The 20,359-nt window shown below is 50.9% G+C and overlaps 1 protein-coding gene and 1 long non-coding RNA gene across 2 annotated transcripts in view; one reads left to right on the top strand and one right to left on the bottom strand.

Annotated features, from left to right (window-relative positions):
- The window catches only part of LOC116458462 (uncharacterized), a 63,011-nt gene extending 53,212 nt beyond the window's left edge, over positions 1–9,799 (top strand). Inside the window, exons 2-3 of the long non-coding RNA XR_004245333.2 lie at positions 8,400–8,577; positions 9,013–9,799. This is a non-coding gene — a long non-coding RNA (uncharacterized LOC116458462). The remainder of the gene's footprint in view (positions 1–8,399; positions 8,578–9,012) is intronic.
- IFT27 (intraflagellar transport 27) lies at positions 217–18,156 on the bottom strand. Its single transcript, XM_058431917.1, has 8 exons — positions 18,095–18,156; positions 17,743–17,823; positions 9,848–9,927; positions 9,370–9,429; positions 8,194–8,253; positions 6,027–6,144; positions 5,020–5,129; positions 217–418 (listed from the first exon to the last, which is right to left on the bottom strand). Exons 2-8 carry the CDS (start codon positions 17,774–17,776, stop codon positions 320–322), a joined length of 561 nt encoding a protein of 186 aa, XP_058287900.1. The 5' UTR covers positions 17,777–17,823; positions 18,095–18,156; the 3' UTR covers positions 217–319.
- Positions 18,157–20,359: the final 2,203 nt, after the last annotated feature.

Here is a 20,359-nt window from a genome sequence, read left to right as displayed (position 1 = left end):
GTGGGAGGCCCTTTAGGGAGCCGGTGCACCCTACCATGCAGAGTGGTCAGGACCACCCCCTCGAGCAAGGAGACGTCCCGAAGCACCAGCCTCACAGAAGGGAGGGCCAGGGTTCTGAGTGGGGCTCCCGGCTGCCCTGGAACTGGCAGTGACGCAGTGGCCAAAGTGTACAGTGGAACTAGGGCCACCCAGGCCAAGAGTGGAAGGAGCTGCTGCTTTGACATTTTCTCCTAATTTTATTTAAAGCCGTCATTATATATTGAAAGTGCAGAGGTAATTCTGTCTTCTCCGGTTGTGCGGCACGATCTGCTCCAGCTCTTCATGCCAGCGCCCGGAAAACCTCCACCTTTTCCCGGTACAGGTGGTGGAACTGCTTGGCCAGGCAGTGGAAAGGGGCTTCGAAGTTTTCCATCTCTTTCTGGAAAGACAGTTTAAAAAGTTGGCTGTGTTACTTTTAGAAGGGTCGGAAGGCCAGCTCTCACTCAATGCTTCCCTCATTCAGGGGCTACCTACTTTCCACCTCATTTCATCTTCACGCCCTTTGAGGAAGCCACGTTCATGGATGCCAATTTTATAAGAAGGAAACTCAGACGGATTCAGGAAACTCGGAGATGAAGGCACCTTGCAGGAAGCCACACACCTTGTGAATGGTGGAGCTGGGGCCTGAACCCACGTCTGTTTCTTCAAAGCCTGTGCTTTTAGTTGCAGTCACTGTACGTGTGACGAGATGTGAAAATGAGACCTTTCCTTGCTTAGTTTTGACTGAGGCTCCAAAGGCCAAAGCAAAATACCAGGCAACCAGGAGCCCCCCATCCTGAAGAAGAGCTAGATAGCATGGGGCACCCTCTTCCTAGGCTGGTGCTGGACCCAGGCCTGGGAGGAATCGAAGTGAGGCAGCAGCTGGGCAAGCCGGGAGAGGGCTGCCAATGAGATGGCCTCGCTGCCTCCTTTCTCAAACTAAACGGCTGCAGTGGCACTTCCCTGGACTAGTGGGGGCCAAGTGGGGCCATCCTGGTATTGTCTTAAGGGGGCTTGGCTGGGACTGCCTCCGGGACGGTGACGGGTCCCAATAAGAATGAACAGCCAGGAACTGGGGCTGCAGGAGGAGTGAGGGGGGACCACCTGTGAGAAGCAGCCTGCAGGTGAGACAGCGCCACTGATGGGGTGGGGAGGGGCATCTCAGAGGCACCCACGAGGCACCAGCCGGATCCACCCAGCAGGAATGGAGTGGGCCACGACAGACCCCAACAAACACGCTGCACTACTGGCTCCGGTCTCTCCCTCCCGAAGACTGTGAGAGGAGGCGCAACTTTAAATCAAGTTCAGAATTTTGACAGCCACCCAGGGCTGGGCATTTTAATACCTAAAATCATGAATATTTTTGTGACTAAAGGAGCCCAAAAGAATTTTCGTTACCTGAGAGAGAAAAGAGAAGTTAAGGAACTTGCCCTAGATTTTATCTAAGGGGTGGAAAAAACGGGCCCCTCCAGGGTGCACAGGGACGGGCTGGAGGGGAAAGGAAATCGCGCCCTCTCACTTAACAGCTGCTTTCACTCTGTGGGTCCCTGTGTGCATTCAAAAACTTTCTCAGAAAAAAGTTGGCAGGAAAAGGAATGTACTACTTTCAAGACAGTAGCTCAAGCTATGAATGCACTAAGAACCTGTTTTGAGACGATCCCTGGCAGCTGGCAAAAGTGCAACCTTGAGAAGAGGCTGTGAAATATCCCCAACGAAACAGAAGGATTTCCAAACTGAAGAACGTTGCGGAAGGCATCAAGCGCGGTGCCTTCGCTTCACAGATGAGTAGTTTGGGGCCCAGCAGGTGAAGTGGCCCAGCTGGTTGGTGCAGAGCCCAGCCCAGCATCCAGATTCTCTGATTTGGGAAGAGGTACCTTTCCTCGAGGCCAGCTGGGATGTGTGAAGGAAACCAGGTCCCGTGGGGAAAGTTACCTGGACTTTCTAGCAAGGGAAAGCCTAAGCAAAGAGAACAGTTGGCCAAGAGGAAAGACGGTGGTAATAATGCTGAGAGAGTGCCGAGGAAAGAGTGGAGAGTTTGTAGCCGAGACGAACATTTATAGTAAGCTCCCAAGAGCCAAGGACTTGAAGGCCATCACCCTCCAGCTGGACACGAGAGCAAGAATTCAGTACATCCTGCCGGGCCCTGCTGGTGGTGCAGAGCACAAGGTCCTAGGCAAGCCAGTGTTGGGGTAAAACACTGCTTCCGTCGAAAGTAGAGTTAAGAATGGAATGGAAAAAGACTGAGGCCTGCATAGTGCACACACGGGGATTTCAAAATGGATTCGAAAACACTCTACAACGCAATCTTGGGAGATCTCAACATAAAAAGGAAGGAATTCAATGCAGGTGAGCCTCAATAGACACCACGGCGTGCTTCTGAAATAGATGGAAACTGAACTATTTTCCAAATGCTTTGAGAGGGTTACCAATGACAGGAATCCTTTCGTCTGATCACTAATCATCATCTCGCGTACACAGTCAGGACAGCTGTGGGGCAGGTCTGCTTAGAGTGAGGGATTCTCAGGGCAGGTTCAGGCTAGTGTTCAGTCTGGCCTAGAACTGTGTTCTGCAGTCTCAAAGCAGGCTCCATGGGAGGCCAGGGTACCCCTTCTAGAAAACCCTAGTTTTCCAGCTGGACAGGCCTGACTCCTAGTCCTGTTTCTAGCCTTCGTTTAATTAACTATGCAACCAGGGCAAGCTACACAACCTTTCTGAGTCTGTCATCTGTACAACACAGGAGTGTTACCTTGTAGGGCTGTTATGAAGCCTAAACAAATGTGTGCAAAACACCTAGCACACAGTAGGCCCTCATCAAATGTTACTTCCCCACTCCTTGCTTGCCTGGGAGGGCAGTGATCACCACGGATTGTTCTTGCACTTGTTTATAGGGACCTCCTTTGGGTCGGCAGGATGGTCACTGCGGCGTTTAGGCAGAAGAGAGGAGGAGATGGGCTTGGCATCAGTCCTTGGTTGCGTCTCAAGCTGCGTTTGGTTATATTTCCTTTTTAATACAGCTTTCTTAACCGAGCTGCCAGTGGTGCTTCTGTGAGCCTCAACTCAGGGGGGACTAGTTAACTTGCACAGATAATAACAAGTGCTTACTGCAGCCTCTTCAAGCATGGTTTACACCCACCCACTTCAACACCTGAACAGAGTTTAACCCATAGCCCATTGGCCTTTGGTGACTCATGTTTTGGAGGTTGGGGTGGGTTTTAATTTCTGAGTTCTATCAAGCGTTCTAGGGAATATGGAATATTGGGGTGCAGGGACAATTTCACAAATGAATGGAGGAAGGGAGAATACTGAAATCCTGTTTGCTAGGGCACTACCGCCTACTGCTTTGCACAAAGGTGTGCTTCAGAAAAGATGACAAACCCGCTATACAGGAAAAGCTGATTTGGACTTCATTAATTTAGCATTTGTGATAATTGGACCAGAGGCAAGGGTGATACTTATCTCTGCACAAGCCATGAATACAAGGATTTAGTAAGTAATAACAGCATAAACAAGATTCTAGGGGCAATATTTATACGTTAAGAAAACTAACATCTACTGAGTGTTTACCAGGCGCCAGACTCTGTGATCCGTGTTCTATATGCAACATATTACTTGATTCTCATATTTATTACTCGATAAGGGATGTATTTTATGATCCTTATTTTACAAGCCTGAGGCACCAACAGGTGAAATAACATGTCCAGGTTCCCACGGCGAGTTCTGCCACTCACCATGGGAGGTCAGAGCGCCTGCCTTTACTGCTGTACTTTCCCTAAGGAAGCATGCTGCTTTGGGGGCGTTCTATAAGCTTGGACAGCAGCACTGGCCAAGGTTCCTAGATGCAATAGCAGAAGTGCCTAGAGCCAAAGTCAAGCTGGAGCAGAAGATGACCTCCAGAACATTAACCAGCCCGTGAGAAGATGACCTCCAGAACATTAACCAGCCCATGAGAAGATGACCTCCAGAACATTAACCAGCCCATGAGAAGATGACTTCCAGAACATTAACCAGCCCATGACCCTTTTGAGGGCCACAGAATCAGGTCTAAAGGCCACAGGGTGAGGTCCAAGTTACGACCGTGACTGTGCCAGGCCTGGTGGTCTCCCCAGCTAGCAACTCTGGCGAGGGGCAGGGCAACCAACACTCGGGCCCCTGCTGGCTCTGAGATGGATGTTCAGGGCCACTCCTGCTCCTAGAGGGCAGATCATCACTTCATGCCCTTCCTAGTGGAGTCTCACGTGAGGGATCTCATTGGTGCAGCCTGGGTCACATGCCTGTATCTTGGCCTCAAGGAGGATGGGACTTTAAAACTCCCAAACACAGGAAGCAGGTTCCTCAGTGCTGGACAGCTAAAATCATGATACATTAGGTTGGTGCAAAAGTAACTGCAGTTTTTGCCAGGAAAAGTGTACTGAAGATGCTGATAACCAATCACTTGCTTTTTGTAATGAGGTCTTCTGCTCTTTTAACTGGCAGGCACTTTGTGGCCTGGAGTCACCCTGGGGCTGCAGCAAGGTGAGGATGGGTGGCACCGATGGCAATTAGAGTCCATGAGTCCTAATCCTGGCTCCACCCTTCACTAATCATGGGACTTTGGACAAGTCACTTGAGCTTGTCAACACTGGAATGGGAACTGTGGGGTCGACTTCTGGTTCACAGGACTGATTGTGAGGGCCACATGAAACAATGTTCCAACAACATCTGAACCCAGAATATTGCATGCAAATGTCAAGGGTCATGATCACCGCACACAAAGCACTTGTATTTCTTACTAGTTGAGATATACCTTTTCCCAGGGTTGGCTGGCTAATCTGCCTTCCTGTTATGTCTGAGCAGCTACTGCTATATTGAGAAGAGATCTTGGGCTAAGAATGTAAACATCAGTTCCAAATGAGACTCTGCATATGGTGGAATAACAGCTCCCTGCACGTGAGGTCATGTGCAAGACCGCTGCCAGCAGAGGCCCACTCCAGACTTGGCGACGAGGCAAGTGGAGATACTCACCACGGATGTTTCAAAACATTCCAGGCCCTGGCCCAGCGCCCATGCCCGGGCCTCAGCTGAGTCCACTGCTCGTCTGCCGGCCAGGTCTGTCTTGTTCCCAACTAAGACACCTACTCAGAAGAAACAACAAAAATATGGCACTTCACTCTCACAGTCTGGAAGGACAGCGGGCAAGATGAGAGCACTATTTTTGAGGGGTGTAAAGCATCCTCTGAGAGCTGCCTGACTCGAGGTGGTGAGCCCCCACAGGGAAAGCCGGGGGTCTCTCGTGCTGGCCCCAAGAGAGACAGGTGGGCTTTGCTTTTCATGCACAGCTTCTGCTAGATCTTTTTTCTAGACCTCACGTGTATCTGTCTCCCTTGCCTCCTTAAAGGGCTGTAAACGCGTGAAGGCGAGGGCCAAATTTATGTGAGCCTTTGTAATAATTCCGAGCACATGGAGCAAACTGTAAACTGGTCATTAATACTAATCTAAGGACTCGGCTCGGAGTCAGGGATTCAGAGGTAATTTAGTTCAGCTCCCAGCTGCATCAGCTGCAGCTAATTTTTGAGCCTGTCTCTGGAGATCACTTTCCCCGGTCTATAATGAGGAGAATTTGTTGATCTCACATAGGGACGAAAAATAAACTGATTTAAAGCATTCAGAAGTGACAACAGGACTTGAATGTTTACTTGTACCCCATATACAAGAGAAAATTAGGAACTCTTCCCTGGGGTTAGCTTTCTGGAATTAACAACTGATATTACAGCACCCTCCCGTTACTGAGTCTCCCCACAGCCCTGCCAGGTGCGTGTCCTCATTCCCATTTCCTAGACTGGGAGAGGTGTGTGTGGTGACTCACTGAGGTTGGCATGACTGCTAAGCGGCAGGGCCAGTGTATGCCTTAGGCCATCAAAGGCCAAGCCCAGGGCCCCTTCTCCACCCACAGCTACCTCTGCAATGCCCTTGTGCTCTTGAACCGAAGGACAGAGATGCCGCTGGGAAACATGGGTGTCTGCAGCTCGTACCTGGGAGAGAGATGCCTGGAGCCTGTGACCGAGCCTTCTCCAGCCACTTGCTGCAGTTTTTGAAGGATTGTTCATTGGTCACATCATAGACGAGACATAAGACATTGGGACTCTCCCACTGTGCAAGAGGGACAGGATGAGTATGGGTCAGTAACAGGAAAAGTGACTTCAAGGCTGGAAGACAATTTGGCCTTCCAAGGGAAAAGATAGGGGGAGCAGAGGGAAAACAGCCACACCCACAGATGTCAAACAGTTTCCCCAAAGGAATGAACAGAGGGCCATGTTCAGTGGCAGGAGGCAGGGCTGGGGCAGTGCCGCCAAGGACAAGAGCTCATGTCTGGGCCAGGCTCTGCTGGGCACTTCTGTGCCTCACTGTGAAACCTCCCAACTCGGTAGAGTGTCTGAATATTCCCACTTTGTAGCTGAAGAAACCAAATTCAGGGAGGGTAAGTGACTTGTCCAGGCCCGACAGGCTTTAAAAACAAAGACAACGATGACAGAGATGGGGGACGACTGAGGTCTTCTCTACCCATCAATCTGCTTTCACCTGCAGCTGGCCTCATTCATTCATTCATTCTCCACTCATTCTTATTGAGAGCCCACCACCATGCAAGTTACATTTTTGTGCTTTGCAGCCTGGAAAGAAGATTCTTTCTTCATTAGCCAGCCTGGGAAGCTTGTTTGCTTGCATCTTCGTAATAAGGGCTGGCTTGTTAAAATGCAGAGGGCACTTTCTGCTTCTCTTGCCATCTCTGCATCAGCCTAATCCAAACCACACTGACAACTGGACAGGGCTCCATGACCCAATTAAGAGCCAAGGCTACACTCTCAGGGGCTGTCGCCTTCAGGGGCTGCTCAGAGTCCTGGGATGTCCTGCCGCCTGCCCTTGGACGTAGAATGGCCCTGTACAGGCTGTGGGTGCGTGCCCTGGTGCTCGTGACTCTTGGCCATGCCCTGGTTTCTGGATCCCCCAACCTCGCACAATTAGGACCTGGTTTATTTCTGGGGTGTCAGTAACCTCCCAGGGTACAGAGGAGAATCCTTTTCCTTCCAGATTGGATTCCCTTTCGGATCCTTGGCTGGCTTCTGGCAGTGTCAGGGATGGGAGGACCATGGACTAAACTGATGAATCCTTCACTCCACAGATTAACTCTTGAACTCCTGCTAGAACACATTGAGCTCTGTTACATGCACACAGGAGACACCTCAGCATGGTTTTAACTCAAGAAACCCTCCTTCTTCCAGGCTTTAGTGAGGGGGTCCTGGAGAGGCCTGGCATCAAGCTAAAGCCAGAGCGGGTGAACCAGGAGTCAGGGCCAGCTGGAGGGGAGGGTGTGAGCTGACGGGTGGCACATGGCCTGGATTTGCCCAAATACATCTTCCCTTCTGCTGGGCATGGCAGCCCCAGTGCCAGGCCATGCACACAGTAGGCAATTGGGGTGAACATCGTGAACCGATGCATGAAGCCAACCCTGTATGAAATCACTATCATTAGATCTACTTCTCTTAGGCAACAAAAAAGGGGGCAGAAAACAGTTCCCATTAAAATGTGGCTGTTCTTGGAAAGGCAGGGGAGGGCTCTGGAGAACTCAAACCTTCTAATTAGCTCACTGGCCCAGATTAGTGAGACTGTTACCGTGGAAGGTACAGCAAGTGGATCCTGCGAGGCTGGTGGGATGGGGGTGGATGGGGCATGGTGAGGCCTGGGCAGCAGCAGGGGCATGTTCCAGAGCAAACCCCAGTGGAACGGCAGAAAGTGAGCCTCGTTATAGGCTGAGGCCTCTACAGCACTTCCCAGAGGGGAAGGAGGCAGTCTGTACTGTCCTGGGAGGTAGGGGACACCATCTGAAAGGACACCATCAGGAGGGTGTTGCTCTAAAGAAGGGAGGCCTCACAGGGGGAGGGCTGCAAGGGACCGAGCTGCAGGGCTCTTGGCCTATTGGATCCTGGGCACCCCAGAGCTGGGGCCCTGGCAGTCACGCGCATCAGCCGCTCCTTCTTGCCAAGTAGCCACGAATCCTGGGCTGGGAGGAATGCCCCTTAAAGAGTAATGCCATGGGAGCTTCCCAATAGCACAGTGCAGGGAAACTGCTGTGTGAGCACTGTCAGGGGTAAACGTTTTGGCAGGAGGTGGTGATGGTCAGGAAAAAGACCACGTGTTACTTGCCAATTTATCCAGTATTTCTGAAAACAGCTCCTTGCCAGCAGAGTCAAGAATGAAGAGTTCCTACAATTGGAAAAGCAAGAAAAGTCTCCACATGGAAAAACCACAAGCTACGAGTCACTGGTATCACTCTCAGCTCACACTGGACTTGTCTTAGGGGTGAAATACAGGCACCCACAGCTTCATACATGCTCTGTCTTTTCTCCCAGGCACGAGAGAAGATGAAGGGGAAAGGAGCGAACTCCAGAGTCTTAGAGAGGCAGTACGACGGGTTCTCGCACCAACCAGCACTTTCTGTGTGGAGTCTCACCTCTTGTAACCCTGAGTGCAAAAATACCAGGAACAAGCTGACTTCCCACCTGGCAGAACAGAATGCTAAACAGGCCGGTGAGTGCTCTGGTTTCCAAAAGGTCATTCTGCACTTTGTTAACCAAATTGATTTTCAAATCTGAGAACAATTCTTTCTAAAGGAGGTCACTGAGTAGGCCTGGGGAAGGTGTTTAAAGTAGGACATTCTGTCACCCTTCTGGGATGGCTAAGGTGTGATGCAGACAGAGGGTGCAGGATGACCCTTCCTGCCCTGTCCAAACCTTCCCCAGCCCATGTGAGAGCTCCCAGGGCTGCTCCCCTAGGAAATCACCCCTCGACTCCCCCTCCAAGCTCCCTCCTGGCACTGGGTCTTTCCTGGCTGGCCTCTGATCCCCAGCATACGCCGTCTAAACATCAGTACCATTGTCTGTTTTGCATATTGGTTACCTGGGAACTCACTTTTCTCTTCATCAGAAGTACTTATACTTTTTTTTTTTTTTTTTTGGCTCACAGCCCTCTTTAGGAATCTGGTGAAAGCTACAAACCCTCTCTCTAGAAAAGCACACACAAACATAACATTTTGCAATTCACTTTCAAGAGCCCCAGGTTCCCATAAAGAGACTCAAGAACCTTGATAGTAGAGAGCAAGTTCTTCAAGGGCCAGGCCCATATCCTAGTCCTCCTTCCTTCCTTCCTCCTCCACCTCCTCAGTCCCTCCCTTGAATCCTTCCCAATTCTATTCCAAAATGCTCAGACAAGTCTAGACCACAGCCTTGCACTGTATCTCTCCTAGGGAGGATGGTGTGACCACAGAGACCCTGGGCCCACCTGGGGGAGCCCTGAGTTCCCCTGGGTAGAGGCATCACTCACCACACTGTCTCCCGTGTCAGGAACTGGCACTGTCTTCACCACCAAATCCATTCCTGTTGTCTGCCGAGGAACACCAAGAATGTTAGCATTGAGGGCCCCCAAAGGGATAGCATGTTACAGGAGGACACACAAGCACCCCGATCCCAGGAGGGCTATCTCCAGTGGAAGGGTTTGTTCTGGACTCATTCTGGTGAGAAGCAGCTCAGCATGCAGAAGTCAGAGGGCACCAACTAGTCCTCTCCACCTCCCTGCCCCAACGTGAGCTGCTACACGTGGTGGCCAAGTTGCTTGTGGCCATTCTGCTCTGTAGCCGACCTCTCACCCTGGGCTAGTGGAAAAAACGATCTCCACATGGCCCTCCGAGCAGCCTCTCATCAGCTGTCTTAAGGCTTCCCTCAAGGAACTTCGCAGTCACTCACTCATAGTGAACCGAGCACTTCTCTTTAAGCCGTGTCCAGGTCTTGACTCCCCAGCTCACCAGGGTATAGCTTTTCTGGAAATGGGCTCCGTCACTGCGGAAGATCTGTGCCAGGGCGGTCTTCCCCACTGCTGGGTCTCCTGTGAGATCAGAAAAGAAGAAAAAGAACGCCTTAGTCCTCATCCGACTTGAGAATCTCCCGCTGCAGAACATTAGTCTAGAAACCAAAAACTTCAATGAGTTTTCAGAGATGTACTTGCCTCTCAAGGGAACTTGTTCTGAGGCTGCGGGCAGGACACAGGTCCATGAAACTGATCTGCAAACGTCACAACAGCCAGAGCACATTTCTGCACGGCTAAGCCTTTTATCCACAGGAACTGACCCAGAAGGTAACAGAGCTTACGGAGGGCTTTGGGGCCCTGGAAAAGGAACCGACACTCTTCCACTGAAACACGCCCTATGGGGAAAAGCTGTCACTTCCAAACTGGAATTTACTTTGAAGTCTTGAAGGTAAAGAAGTGTGACTGGCACTGACAGGCAGACTCACCTGTCCAACTGACCCAATCTGGGTTGACAGCTTCCACCTGAATACTTTTTTGTGTAGGGGGTCGGGGTTGGAAGGGGCTCTGCATTTGTGGGAAGCAAGAAGTCTGAGGCTATGTTCATCACTCTGAAATCTCTTTCCAAATGCTATGCTCCGTCTCCATCGCAGAATACCTGTCTGTGACCTGAGGATTCATCTTCCCAGGGGCCGCTCCACCAATTCGATCTGCAATAGCAGTCACCTCCTCCAAGCTCGTCCCTCACCTACTGGCTTTATCTCCCGCTCCTCTGCTGGTCAACAGCCCCAGAAACTGGTCCCTCAGAACTAAAGGTTTATGTCGCAGTTTTCAGTCTGAGACCTGAGCCTTTCACAAGACTGCTGGGAGCCATTTAGTCGAGCGCTCCTCCTGTGCCCGTCATGGGTGCTGGAAGCTCTCCCTGCCCATCTTTAATTCCCTTTGCCCTCCCCATTTTCCCTCTCATGGCTCTGCTGAGCCTCCTTTGATGCTGATGTTTCCATTTGCAACCACTTTTCCTCCTGAGTCCTACATGGACTTGCACTCCACCGTCCCAGGCCCTGGCAGAACACGTGCTTTCTGCTTCTCATCCTCTGGATCCTTAGCAAAATCAGCACGCACTCCGCGGCTTCCAACTCACATCACTTGGTACCATCTCTTCACCTTTGCTTCCCATTTTACAGGCGGCTTCAACACTTCTTTCCTCGACTTCTCAACAGTCTGCCACTGTTCACTTTTCAGTTTTGACTTTTCCCACCTATAATTTTCTCTTGTAAGACAATTATTTCAATGCTTGTGGCATTTCATTTTATGTGAACTCCTCCAGGTTTGAGTGAGCTATTCAGGTCCTGCTTTCCTATTTGTCATCACTCCTTAGAAGGGAACCAACATGTGCTGAGCCCCCTCATGGACCTGTTCACACAATCCCATTCATTCCTTCCCCGCCAAGGTATCATTAACCTCACCTGACAGATGAAGAGACTGAGGCTCAGAGAGGCTGGGTAACTCGCCCAGGATTCCAACCTCATGCTCTTCCCAGGCCCTGCCCCTCTCCTAGAGCTCAGGGACCACTTCTGACACTTTTCTTGTTTTGAGACAGAGTCTCTGTCACGCAGGCTGAAGTACAGTGGTGAGATCTAGGCTCGCTGCAACCTCCGCCTCCCGAGTTCAAGTGATTCTCCTGCCTTAGCCTCCCAAGTAGCTGGGACTACAGGTGTGCGCCACCATGCCCAGCTAATTTTTGTATTTTTAGTAGAGACGGGGTTTCAATTGGCCAGCCTGATTGCAAACTCTTGACCTCAGGTGATCTGCCTGCCTCTGCCTCCCAAAGTGCTGGGATTACAGGCGTGAGTTCTGACCCATTTTTAATGCTGCCCCTCCAGGACCTCCTCACCGCAGCCTTCCATGACATCTGGGGCAACCACAGCCTAGACTGTCACAGGGTACCCATCCATCTTGGAGCAAACAGAGCGCATCGCTTTCCTTCCTTGGGCCCTGACTGTGCCCGCCCTTCCGACTCCAGTTCTGCTCCTGAATCCAGCTGGAAGTTGGCGCCTCCTGCTTATGAGATTCCCCACAGATTTGTTCTGGTTAATTTCATAAATCTTTCCTCTGACTGTCAGTCAGAGTCACCAACACTTACAGGAAACCGCCTGTGTTGGCTATGAGGGCTCAGAAGCACAGGGAGGTGAAATAACTGATAAACACATTTGCAGAGCAACAGGATGACAAGTGCAAATTCAAACAGCACAAACTGAGAAGCAAGGCGTCTGGGGAGCATCGAGGAAAGAAATGAATGAGACGGTTCATTGGGGAGGGAGGCTTCCCTAGGGGCAAGGGCTGGGCCTGGGGGCGACAGCAGGCAGGGCACTGCAAGACAGAGAGGATGACGTCTGCAAGGGCACGATGTGAGGTCACCTGTGACCTCACAGTTGCCAAGGCCGATGGCCTTTTCTTGGTTCTCATCCTCCTTGACGTCTCTGAAGGATGTGAGTCAGCCTGAAGTGACCCCTTCCTTCCTGAGTCCTGTCCCCGTGGCCTCAGTGACCCTGCCCTGGTCTGGTTCTTCTGCCATCTGCCTGCCCCTCTGCCCCCCAGTGTGGGCATTCCTATGGGCCTGTCCTCGGTGGCGCTCTGCTCCCACTCCACTCCTTGCCACTGACTCCCGTCACCTTGACAGAAGGCAGGATCTCCCTCCCAAGCTTTGTCTATATATCCAAAAACCCGTGTGCGTTGCCACTAGAATGAAGGACCTTCCTCCAACCTCAGTCTGTCTACAGCCAAGCTCCGTCATGCCCTGGTCCTGAGTGGGCTGCCCCCATCACCCAAGCTTTCTGTTTGTGATGCCACCGTGTGTTTTCATCGTCCCCAGATTCAACGGGTCACCTCTGACTGCTCCTCCTCCCTCCTCCCGTCTCCAGGCGGCCTCCCTTGCATTCCTCACATCCTTGGCTGAGTCTCAGCCCACCTCTGCTCGGCCCTCCCTGCTGACCCCGCCCCAGTTAGCTCAGACCTCACTGCTGGGTTTCTATCTCAGCCCCAAGCCCATCCTTCCATGGTGTGCTGGGGAGGGGCCTCTGCAGACACGTTTCGCCCTTGCTAGGAGCTTCCTGTTAGGCTCTGCCAATGGGAGTTCTGGAAGAAGGGAAGGCCAGAGTCGGGGGAGAGGACACTGCTCTTCCCGCCTGCTTCTCCTTTTTCTTAGTACTACCCTAGCAATGGCCTGCACCCTAGCAGCACTAACTGCTTCCTGTCTTGGGGTGTGTGTGTGTGTTTCCCTACTCCCAGACCAGCTTATTGTTGCCCCCAGAGGAACCAGCACCGGCAGGCAGTGCCCCCTTCTCAGAGATCCACACCTCGGCTCCCAGGGCCCCTCCTCCCTGCTTCTGGGCTGAGAGCCCCACATGCTTCCCTCTGCTTCCCCAGCCTGAGAGGCGGTGCTCCTTCCTGCAGTTACTACCCGTGCTGCCTCAGTGTCCCCCTTTTCCTCTTCCAGTCCTCTAGCACCTGTGTCATTAACATCCTACTGAAATCCTCACTGTTGAAATGCCGAGTAGAGTTGCTGGTTTTTGCCTGGCCCCTGACTTATATAGTCCTTGGTACCAGGAGTGGTCTTGAAACACGGACCCTCCAGGATCTGTGTTTGGAATTGGTTTGGTGTGTCTTGCCCTGAACACAGGGCTGGGCTCCTCCCAGTGGGAAATGGGTCCTGGTGCTCTGTGGCATGTGCTGGGGTCACGCGGCGGGTGACTGAACTCCGGAGGTGCCAGCACCAGCTGGGCAGGGCCCCTTCCTCAGGGGTCCGCATCGCAGCTCCCTGGGGTCTTCAAGCTTCTGACACCCCTGACCTCTCCGCCACTCTGTGTCATCTCAATGCTGCCTTCTTGCTTCCTCAGTTCTCCAACACTTGATGAAGCAATTCCATACATTAAAATTTCTCTGCTGAAATGACGACTGCGTTTTCTGTCTTCCCGACTGTGCCTTGAACACTTCTTTTCTCTTCTTTTTTTTCCCGGCTCTAATCCGCCCAGAGCATGGCATCAGCAGATGGACCCTCGTAATAAAGTGCCTCCATTTTGGCAAACCTTCACACAAGCCCCACTGAGGATTCCTTCATAGCCTACCCATCTCCACGGTCAGCCCTAACCCACCTTCCCACTCTCTCCCCAATAATCCCTTACCCCAAATCTGGGCTCTGCATTCCTGTTTGCCCAGTCCCTGGAAATTCCTCAAGGCCACCTCCTTCCAGGTACCCCTAGACCAAATTCAAATCCTGTCCATTCTCTGCAAGGAAAGCTCAAATAATACCCTTCCTGCACAGCCTCTGAAGTCCATCTCTCCCTCTTTCGTCTTAATCTGTGTGGCTAATGTGGATCATCGGTCAGTGGTAGCACAAGATGTGATGTCACAGCAACCCTCCCAGGAGGCTCTATTACCAGCTCCGTGTATATCAAGAGGCAGAATATTATGGTACTTAAGGGCACAGACTCTGGAGCCAGACTCCAGCTCCATCACTTTCTAGCTGTGTGAGTTTAAATCAGTTACTTAACCTCTCTGTGCCTCAGCTGCAACATGTATAACATAAGATAATCATAGCATCTACCTTGCAGAATTGTTGTGAGGATTTAATGAGTTAATATGTGCAGTGCCTGGCATATATAAGTACTATTTAAGTGTTTTTAAAAAAGTAAACAAATACAGATCAATGTCAAATGTTGTTTTCTTTCTTCTCCAGAACCAGAACAAGTAGCAGGTGTGCCTGGAGGTTATTTCCCCGCATTTGGCACACAAAGGGCATTCGCTTTGTGTTCGCTGTATTAGAACTTATCACACGTATCTTAGTTCTTCCTTGAGTGCAACTGATTCATGCTTGCAGGCCCACTGCACCTTGCACGGTGACTCTGACGTAGTAGGTGCTCAGTGAGTATCTGTTCAATGCATAAACACTTGAACTGAACGTCAGGTCCTTCAATGACTAGTTATGTGAGAGAAAAAACAGAGTAACTCAGTTTAAACAGCAGGGCTATGGGTCATGGATGGAAAAATAAAACCAATGGTGTGTGTGTGGTGGGGGTAGGTGGGGGGGTGTCAGAGGGGGCTGATTTCTGGGCTGAGGTGTTTTGGTCCCTGGAAACTTCCAAGAGGAAATGCTGTGGAAGCCCTGAAAAGAGGCTGCAGATTGAGGCGCAGGCTGGAGTTCAGGAGCCACTAACTAGGCAGTGGCTGCACTGAGGTGAAAGAACTGCCCAAGGGAGTTGGGGGTAAAGAAGGGCACAAAGAGGCTGGGTGCGGTGGGTGGCTCACGCCTGTAATCCCAGCACTTTGGGAGGCTGACGTGGGTGGATCACTTGAGGTCTGGAGTTCAAGACCAGCCTGACCAACATGGTGAAACCCCATCTCTACTAAAAATACAAAAATTAACTGGGCATGGTGGCGTGGGCCTGTATCCCCAGCTGCTCGGGAGGCTGAGGCAGGGAATCATTTAAACCCAGGAGGCGGAAGTTGCAGTGAGCTAAGATTGTGCACCACTGCACTCCAGCCTGGGAGACAGAGTGAAATTACGCCTCAAGAAAAAAAAAAAGGCCTGGTGCAGTGGCTCACGCCTGTAATCCCAGCACTTTGGGAGGCCGAGGCGGGCAGATCACCTGAAGTCAGGAGTTCAAGACCAGCCTGGCTAACATGGTGAAACCCAGTCTCCACTAAAAAATACAAAAAATTAGCTGGGTATGGTGGTGGGTGCCTGTAATCCCACCTACTTGGGAGGCTGAGGCAGAAGAATCGCTTGAACCCGGGAGCTGGAGGTTGCAGTGAGCTGAGATTGTGCCATTGCACTCCAGCTTAGGCAATGAGAGTGAAACTCCATCTCAAAAAAAAAAAAAAAAAAAAAAAAATAGAAGGACACAGAGGAGCACTGCTTGAGGACAGTGTAGCTTGGGCTAAAGCCCTGGAAATCAGATTGGGACCCAGGGTCTAGATCATACAGCTCTGCCACTTCCAGCCCTGTGACCCACAGCAAATGTTCTCATTTTTCTGGGCCTCACTTGCCTCATCTGTAAATGAGGATGGCAATAATACCAATCCCACAGGGTTGCTATGAGGATTCAGTGAGACCACCTGTATTGAGGGTCTAGCACAGAGCTGATGCACCCAAAGCGCTCAGTAAGTTAGCTCCATGATGAAAACCGAATTTAAAAAGAACCCAGAGAGAAGCCCATTTAAAAAAAAAAATGTAACTTCAGAAAATAATGTTCCCACCTTATCCATAAGGAAATTAAAGCTCAAAAAGTGCTTCCTCCAAGATGACACAGCCAATAAGAGGAACAGGCAAAATTACTTTTGCTACACAACACTGCCTCCTCTGGTGCTCTGGAAACTGGAGACTCTCCTGAGAACCATTAATTTATTTTGTTCCAGTATGATTCAGTTACTACTGTCAGTCATCTTTCTGTGTGACCCTTTTATTTTCAAATTATAAAAGCCATTAAAAATATTACCATTTATTCTCAATCTGGAAGAAGGGATTTTTTTAAAAAAGGAATCTCTTTTTCTCTATATAATTTCTCACCACTTCTTTCCTGAGCTGGCTAGGGAAGCCTGGAAAGGTCACAGGTTTCAACAGAAACACGAGTTAAGAGTTTTGGAGTTGGGCAGATCTAGGGGCTGAAATCCTGCACAGGGCCTTCACTAGGGGTTGACCTTGGCTGACATCTCTCAGTGCCTCAGTAAGATCAGAACAATCCAGTACCTGGCCGGGAGCAGTGGCTCATGCCTATAATCCCAGCACTTTGGGAGGCCGAGGTGGGCGGATCACCTAAAGTCAGGAGTTCGAGACCAATCTGGCCAACATGGTGAAACCCCATCTCTATTAAATATACAAAAAAAATTAGCCGGGCATGGTGGCGTGCGCCTGTAATCCCAGCTACTCAGAAGGCTGGGGCAGGGGAATTGCTTGAACCAGGGAGGTGGAGGTTGCAGTGAGCTGAGATCCCGCCACTGCCCTCCAGCCTGGGCGACAGCGCGAGACAACGTCTCAAAAAAAAAAAAAAAAAAAAAAAAAAAAAATCCAGTACCTAGCCTAGTGTGCTATGGTGAGACGATTACATGAAATATGTGTGCTTCACATGCAGTAAGCACTCAGTAACATGCATATGTGTTTCGCAGTCTATAATCCAAGCTTACTGTTTTTCTAAATGTGCAGACTGATACAAGGGGCACACTACAAATGTGCATGCCACATATTCATCCATTCTAAAAGTATTTATTGAGTACTTACTATGTTCCAGGCATTGTTCTGGGTGCTTGGGATGTATCAGTCAACAAAACAAAGATTCCTGCCTTTGGGAGACTCAACATTTATGCCCTTCTTGGAGTGGGGCAGCACAGTAACTTTGGGTCTTAGAGACAACACACAAGTGCCTTTTGCAAACTCTGGTCACTACACTCAGGTCACCGTTATCAGAGGGGGTGAGGTCAGGGGGAAAAAAATCCCATAGTAAAGACTACCAAAGTCACTGATGCCTAACTTTGGGGTACAGTAAATGTTTAGCTGAAGCACTCAAGGTTTGCTTAAGTTTTGTTTATTTTGTTTTGTTCTAACAAGTCTGCTCCTCCAGAGTTTTAACTAGTGATTTTTTAACGAGTCAGCTCAACTGGTGAAGGTGGTCTCAGAGTATGTGACAGGGAGCAGGGGGAATGCCACTGGAGCTGCGAAGTGCCCTGGAAGATCATTCTTCCGCGCCTAACGTAATTTACTGTATCAGTAATTGCAGTAACTCGCCTTTGGGAGAGAGAAAGGAAAAGAAGCTAGGCAATTTAGGTGAACAAAAGCTCTGGATGAATTATGAAGGCTCTGGACTCCAGAGACCACCGTATTCAAGCGCAAGTTTTCAGACTCACCTGCCAGGATGCATTTGGCTGCCAGCTTCACCATGGTAACCAACACTCCCGCGAGCCGTACCCAGAGGACAAGAGCGGCTGCTAGAGACGTGGGTGGGTGGGCTTCGGGCCCTGGGCTGGCCTGGGACGGGAAGGTGGGGGGGGCTGATCTCAAGGGTCAGTGGCCGCGGCGGGGCTGGGGATGACCGAGCCCGGCCCTTCTGGGCTGGGGGCGGATATCGGGCGCTGGGGGCGGGTGGGCAGGGGAGGGCTCCAGGTGGGCCCGGCTCGAGGCCCGACACGGCAGTCTGAAAAGGTGCAAGCGAGCGGACACGGCCTGTGCTCCCCGCCCAGCCCCTCGGCACAGCCCTACCCAGCAGGTTCCGGGAAGGACGACCCGGCTCTCCTCCGATCACAAGTACCGGGCCGAATGCACTCTCCAGGCAACAATAGCCCGCCTGCCCCTCCCCCTCCTCCTCCTCCTCCTCCTCCTCCTCCTCCTCCTCCTCCTCACTGACCCTCGATTGGTTGCCGCCAAAAGCTCCCACCCTCAAGGGCTCTCAAAAACCCAATGGGAGTAGAGAGCTGGGATAACAGCCTTTTCTTGAGATGCAATTCGTAGAGTTTTCTGTTCTTCAAATTCAGTCTGCTTGACGAGTGGTTGTAATTGACGTCAATCAACTTTATATCCCGCCCCCGCTGAGCCGGAGTGTCCCGAGATAAAGAAGCCTCCACGTCAAGCAGCCAGAAGCGGTGATAAGAAAAGCTTCCTGATTGGTCAGAGTCTTGCTTGACCCATCTTCGGGAGGAATAGGGATTCGCTACTCCCGCTGTCCTTCTAGAAGTGGGTTCGCCTACAATGGGGCAGTTTGGGCTCTAGGCGGTCTGGAGCGGCGCCTGCGCAGTGGGCCAGGCCGCTGCTGTAAAGGCCGTTTTGACTTGGTTTGATTTCGCAGCGATTCTAGCGGCTTCCCCGGTTCCCGGGTTCTGCACTGCGCGGCTATTATAGTGCATCGAGAAGTTCAGTCCTTGCCCCGCATCCCGCAGGGAAATCTCATTTTAAAAGCCCAAAGATGTAATGAGCGTTAAACTCTAAAATATGAACGTGTTTTATTAAAGGGATGTTTGTGAACAAAGGCAGAACAAATACACTTTGATGGGGCTAAGCGGTGAGACTCGGAAACTTGAAGTCGTACTTTCCTCTTAGTCCATTTACTCTGCAAAAGGAGAATACATCACTCACCTCGTTGCCCGTCACCCTGGGAGGCTCTCTGTGCACGTTTAGCGGGTTGGGGGTGCCTCTTGCACGTGGTTAGGGGGTCAGAGACCTAAATCCCTGGCCTGGACAAGTCACTTCATCCCTCAGCCTCTCAGGATGGGCCTAGGAGAACCCGCCTTGTTGGGTGGTTGTGGGGATGGAAGGAGAGAAACGTATGAGTGCCCAGGAGATAGGAGGTGCACACGTGATTGTGGGGTGGATGGGAGAGCGGAAGCTCATCTGGACAGATTTGGTTTATCATCGCTGTCACTGGTTGGCCGAATGTATCCCTTGTTCTCACTTTCTTGGGGCCCCTGGGATTCTGATGGCTGATGCTGAAGGGAAGAGCAGCCCCTCAGCAAAGGTGCCTGTGCGAAAGTTCTACATTCTCTCCAGACGCCTAGAACATTCCACCTCTCCACCACTCTGCATCTCAGAGTGGCTGCCAGCCTTGTGTGGGGGAATAAACATACACACTCTATGAATGACTGATGGTTTCGGCCCCGAATCCAGAGTAAATGCAAGTTGTCTGAGATGTTCTTTCCTTGGGATTCATTCCTGGTGCTACGGTAAAGGTCTGTTTCTTCTTCATTTCCCGTAACTGCTTTTCTTCTTTGGTGACATCACGTGAGTCTGTCTCAGACACCCCAGGTCTGAGTGAGCAAAAAGCCTCTTTCTGGTCTTCTGCCTTCCTCTTGCCGGCTCCCCTCCAGGCCAACCTGTTCACCATGAGTGACCCTGTTAATCCCTTAAAGGACTCCATTTGGTGAGTCACCCTCCCAAGGCAGCTCCACGTAGCTAAGACACGACACACATCAGGGCAGCCTCCGAAGCCTCGGTTCCTTCATTTTGCACAGTGGGTAATGACAGAGCCGGAGCATAGCCATCTTGAACAAGCACTGCCATTTTAAAGTTCTCTTTGATCAAAAACTGCCTAAATCCAACCCAAAGGGCATCAGCCTAATGGCTAATGTCAGAATGACCATAAACCACAAGTGACATCTCCAATCAGAAACATTCCAACCCTAAGATAACACCCCCCCACCCCTGTCCCGCAGACCAGAGACATGCCAGCCCCGAGATAACCTCCCCTCTGGTCAGAGAGATGTCAGCCCCAACATAACCCACCCTTGGACCAGAAACATTCCAACCCCGCAGTAAACTTCTCCTCCACACAGAAACATTCCAAGCCTGTGATAAGCTCTCTTGCCCTAAAACCTTAAATACTATGAGTCTGTAAGAGAGAGCGCTCCTGACTGAAATTGGCCAGAAGCCCCTCTCAGGTTTATTCTCCAAAATAAACCTGTATTTAACTGTTGAGCCAATTTTCATGTTTCTTTCCTCTTTCTTTAACTCTTACAGGTAATAATCACACCTCCC

The sequence above is a fragment of the Hylobates moloch genome, unplaced genomic scaffold (assembly GCF_009828535.3).
Source record: "Hylobates moloch isolate HMO894 unplaced genomic scaffold, HMol_V3 SCAFFOLD_19, whole genome shotgun sequence".
Taxonomy (NCBI): domain Eukaryota; kingdom Metazoa; phylum Chordata; class Mammalia; order Primates; family Hylobatidae; genus Hylobates; species Hylobates moloch.
This window is presented reverse-complemented; position numbering and strand designations above follow the sequence as displayed.

Excerpts from the sequence above, each read along its gene's own strand:
- IFT27 (XM_058431917.1), bottom strand. The coding sequence starts at position 17,776 with ATGGTGAAGCTGGCAGCCAAATGCATCCTGGCAG. Across the intron at positions 5,130-6,026 it reads TCCAGGCATCTCTCTCCCAG|GTGTCTTAGTTGGGAACAAG; the intron begins GTACGAGCTGCA and ends TCTTCTGAGTAG. Across the intron at positions 419-5,019 it reads AATGTTTTGAAACATCCGTG|AAAGAGATGGAAAACTTCGA; the intron begins GTGAGTATCTCC and ends CTGTCTTTCCAG.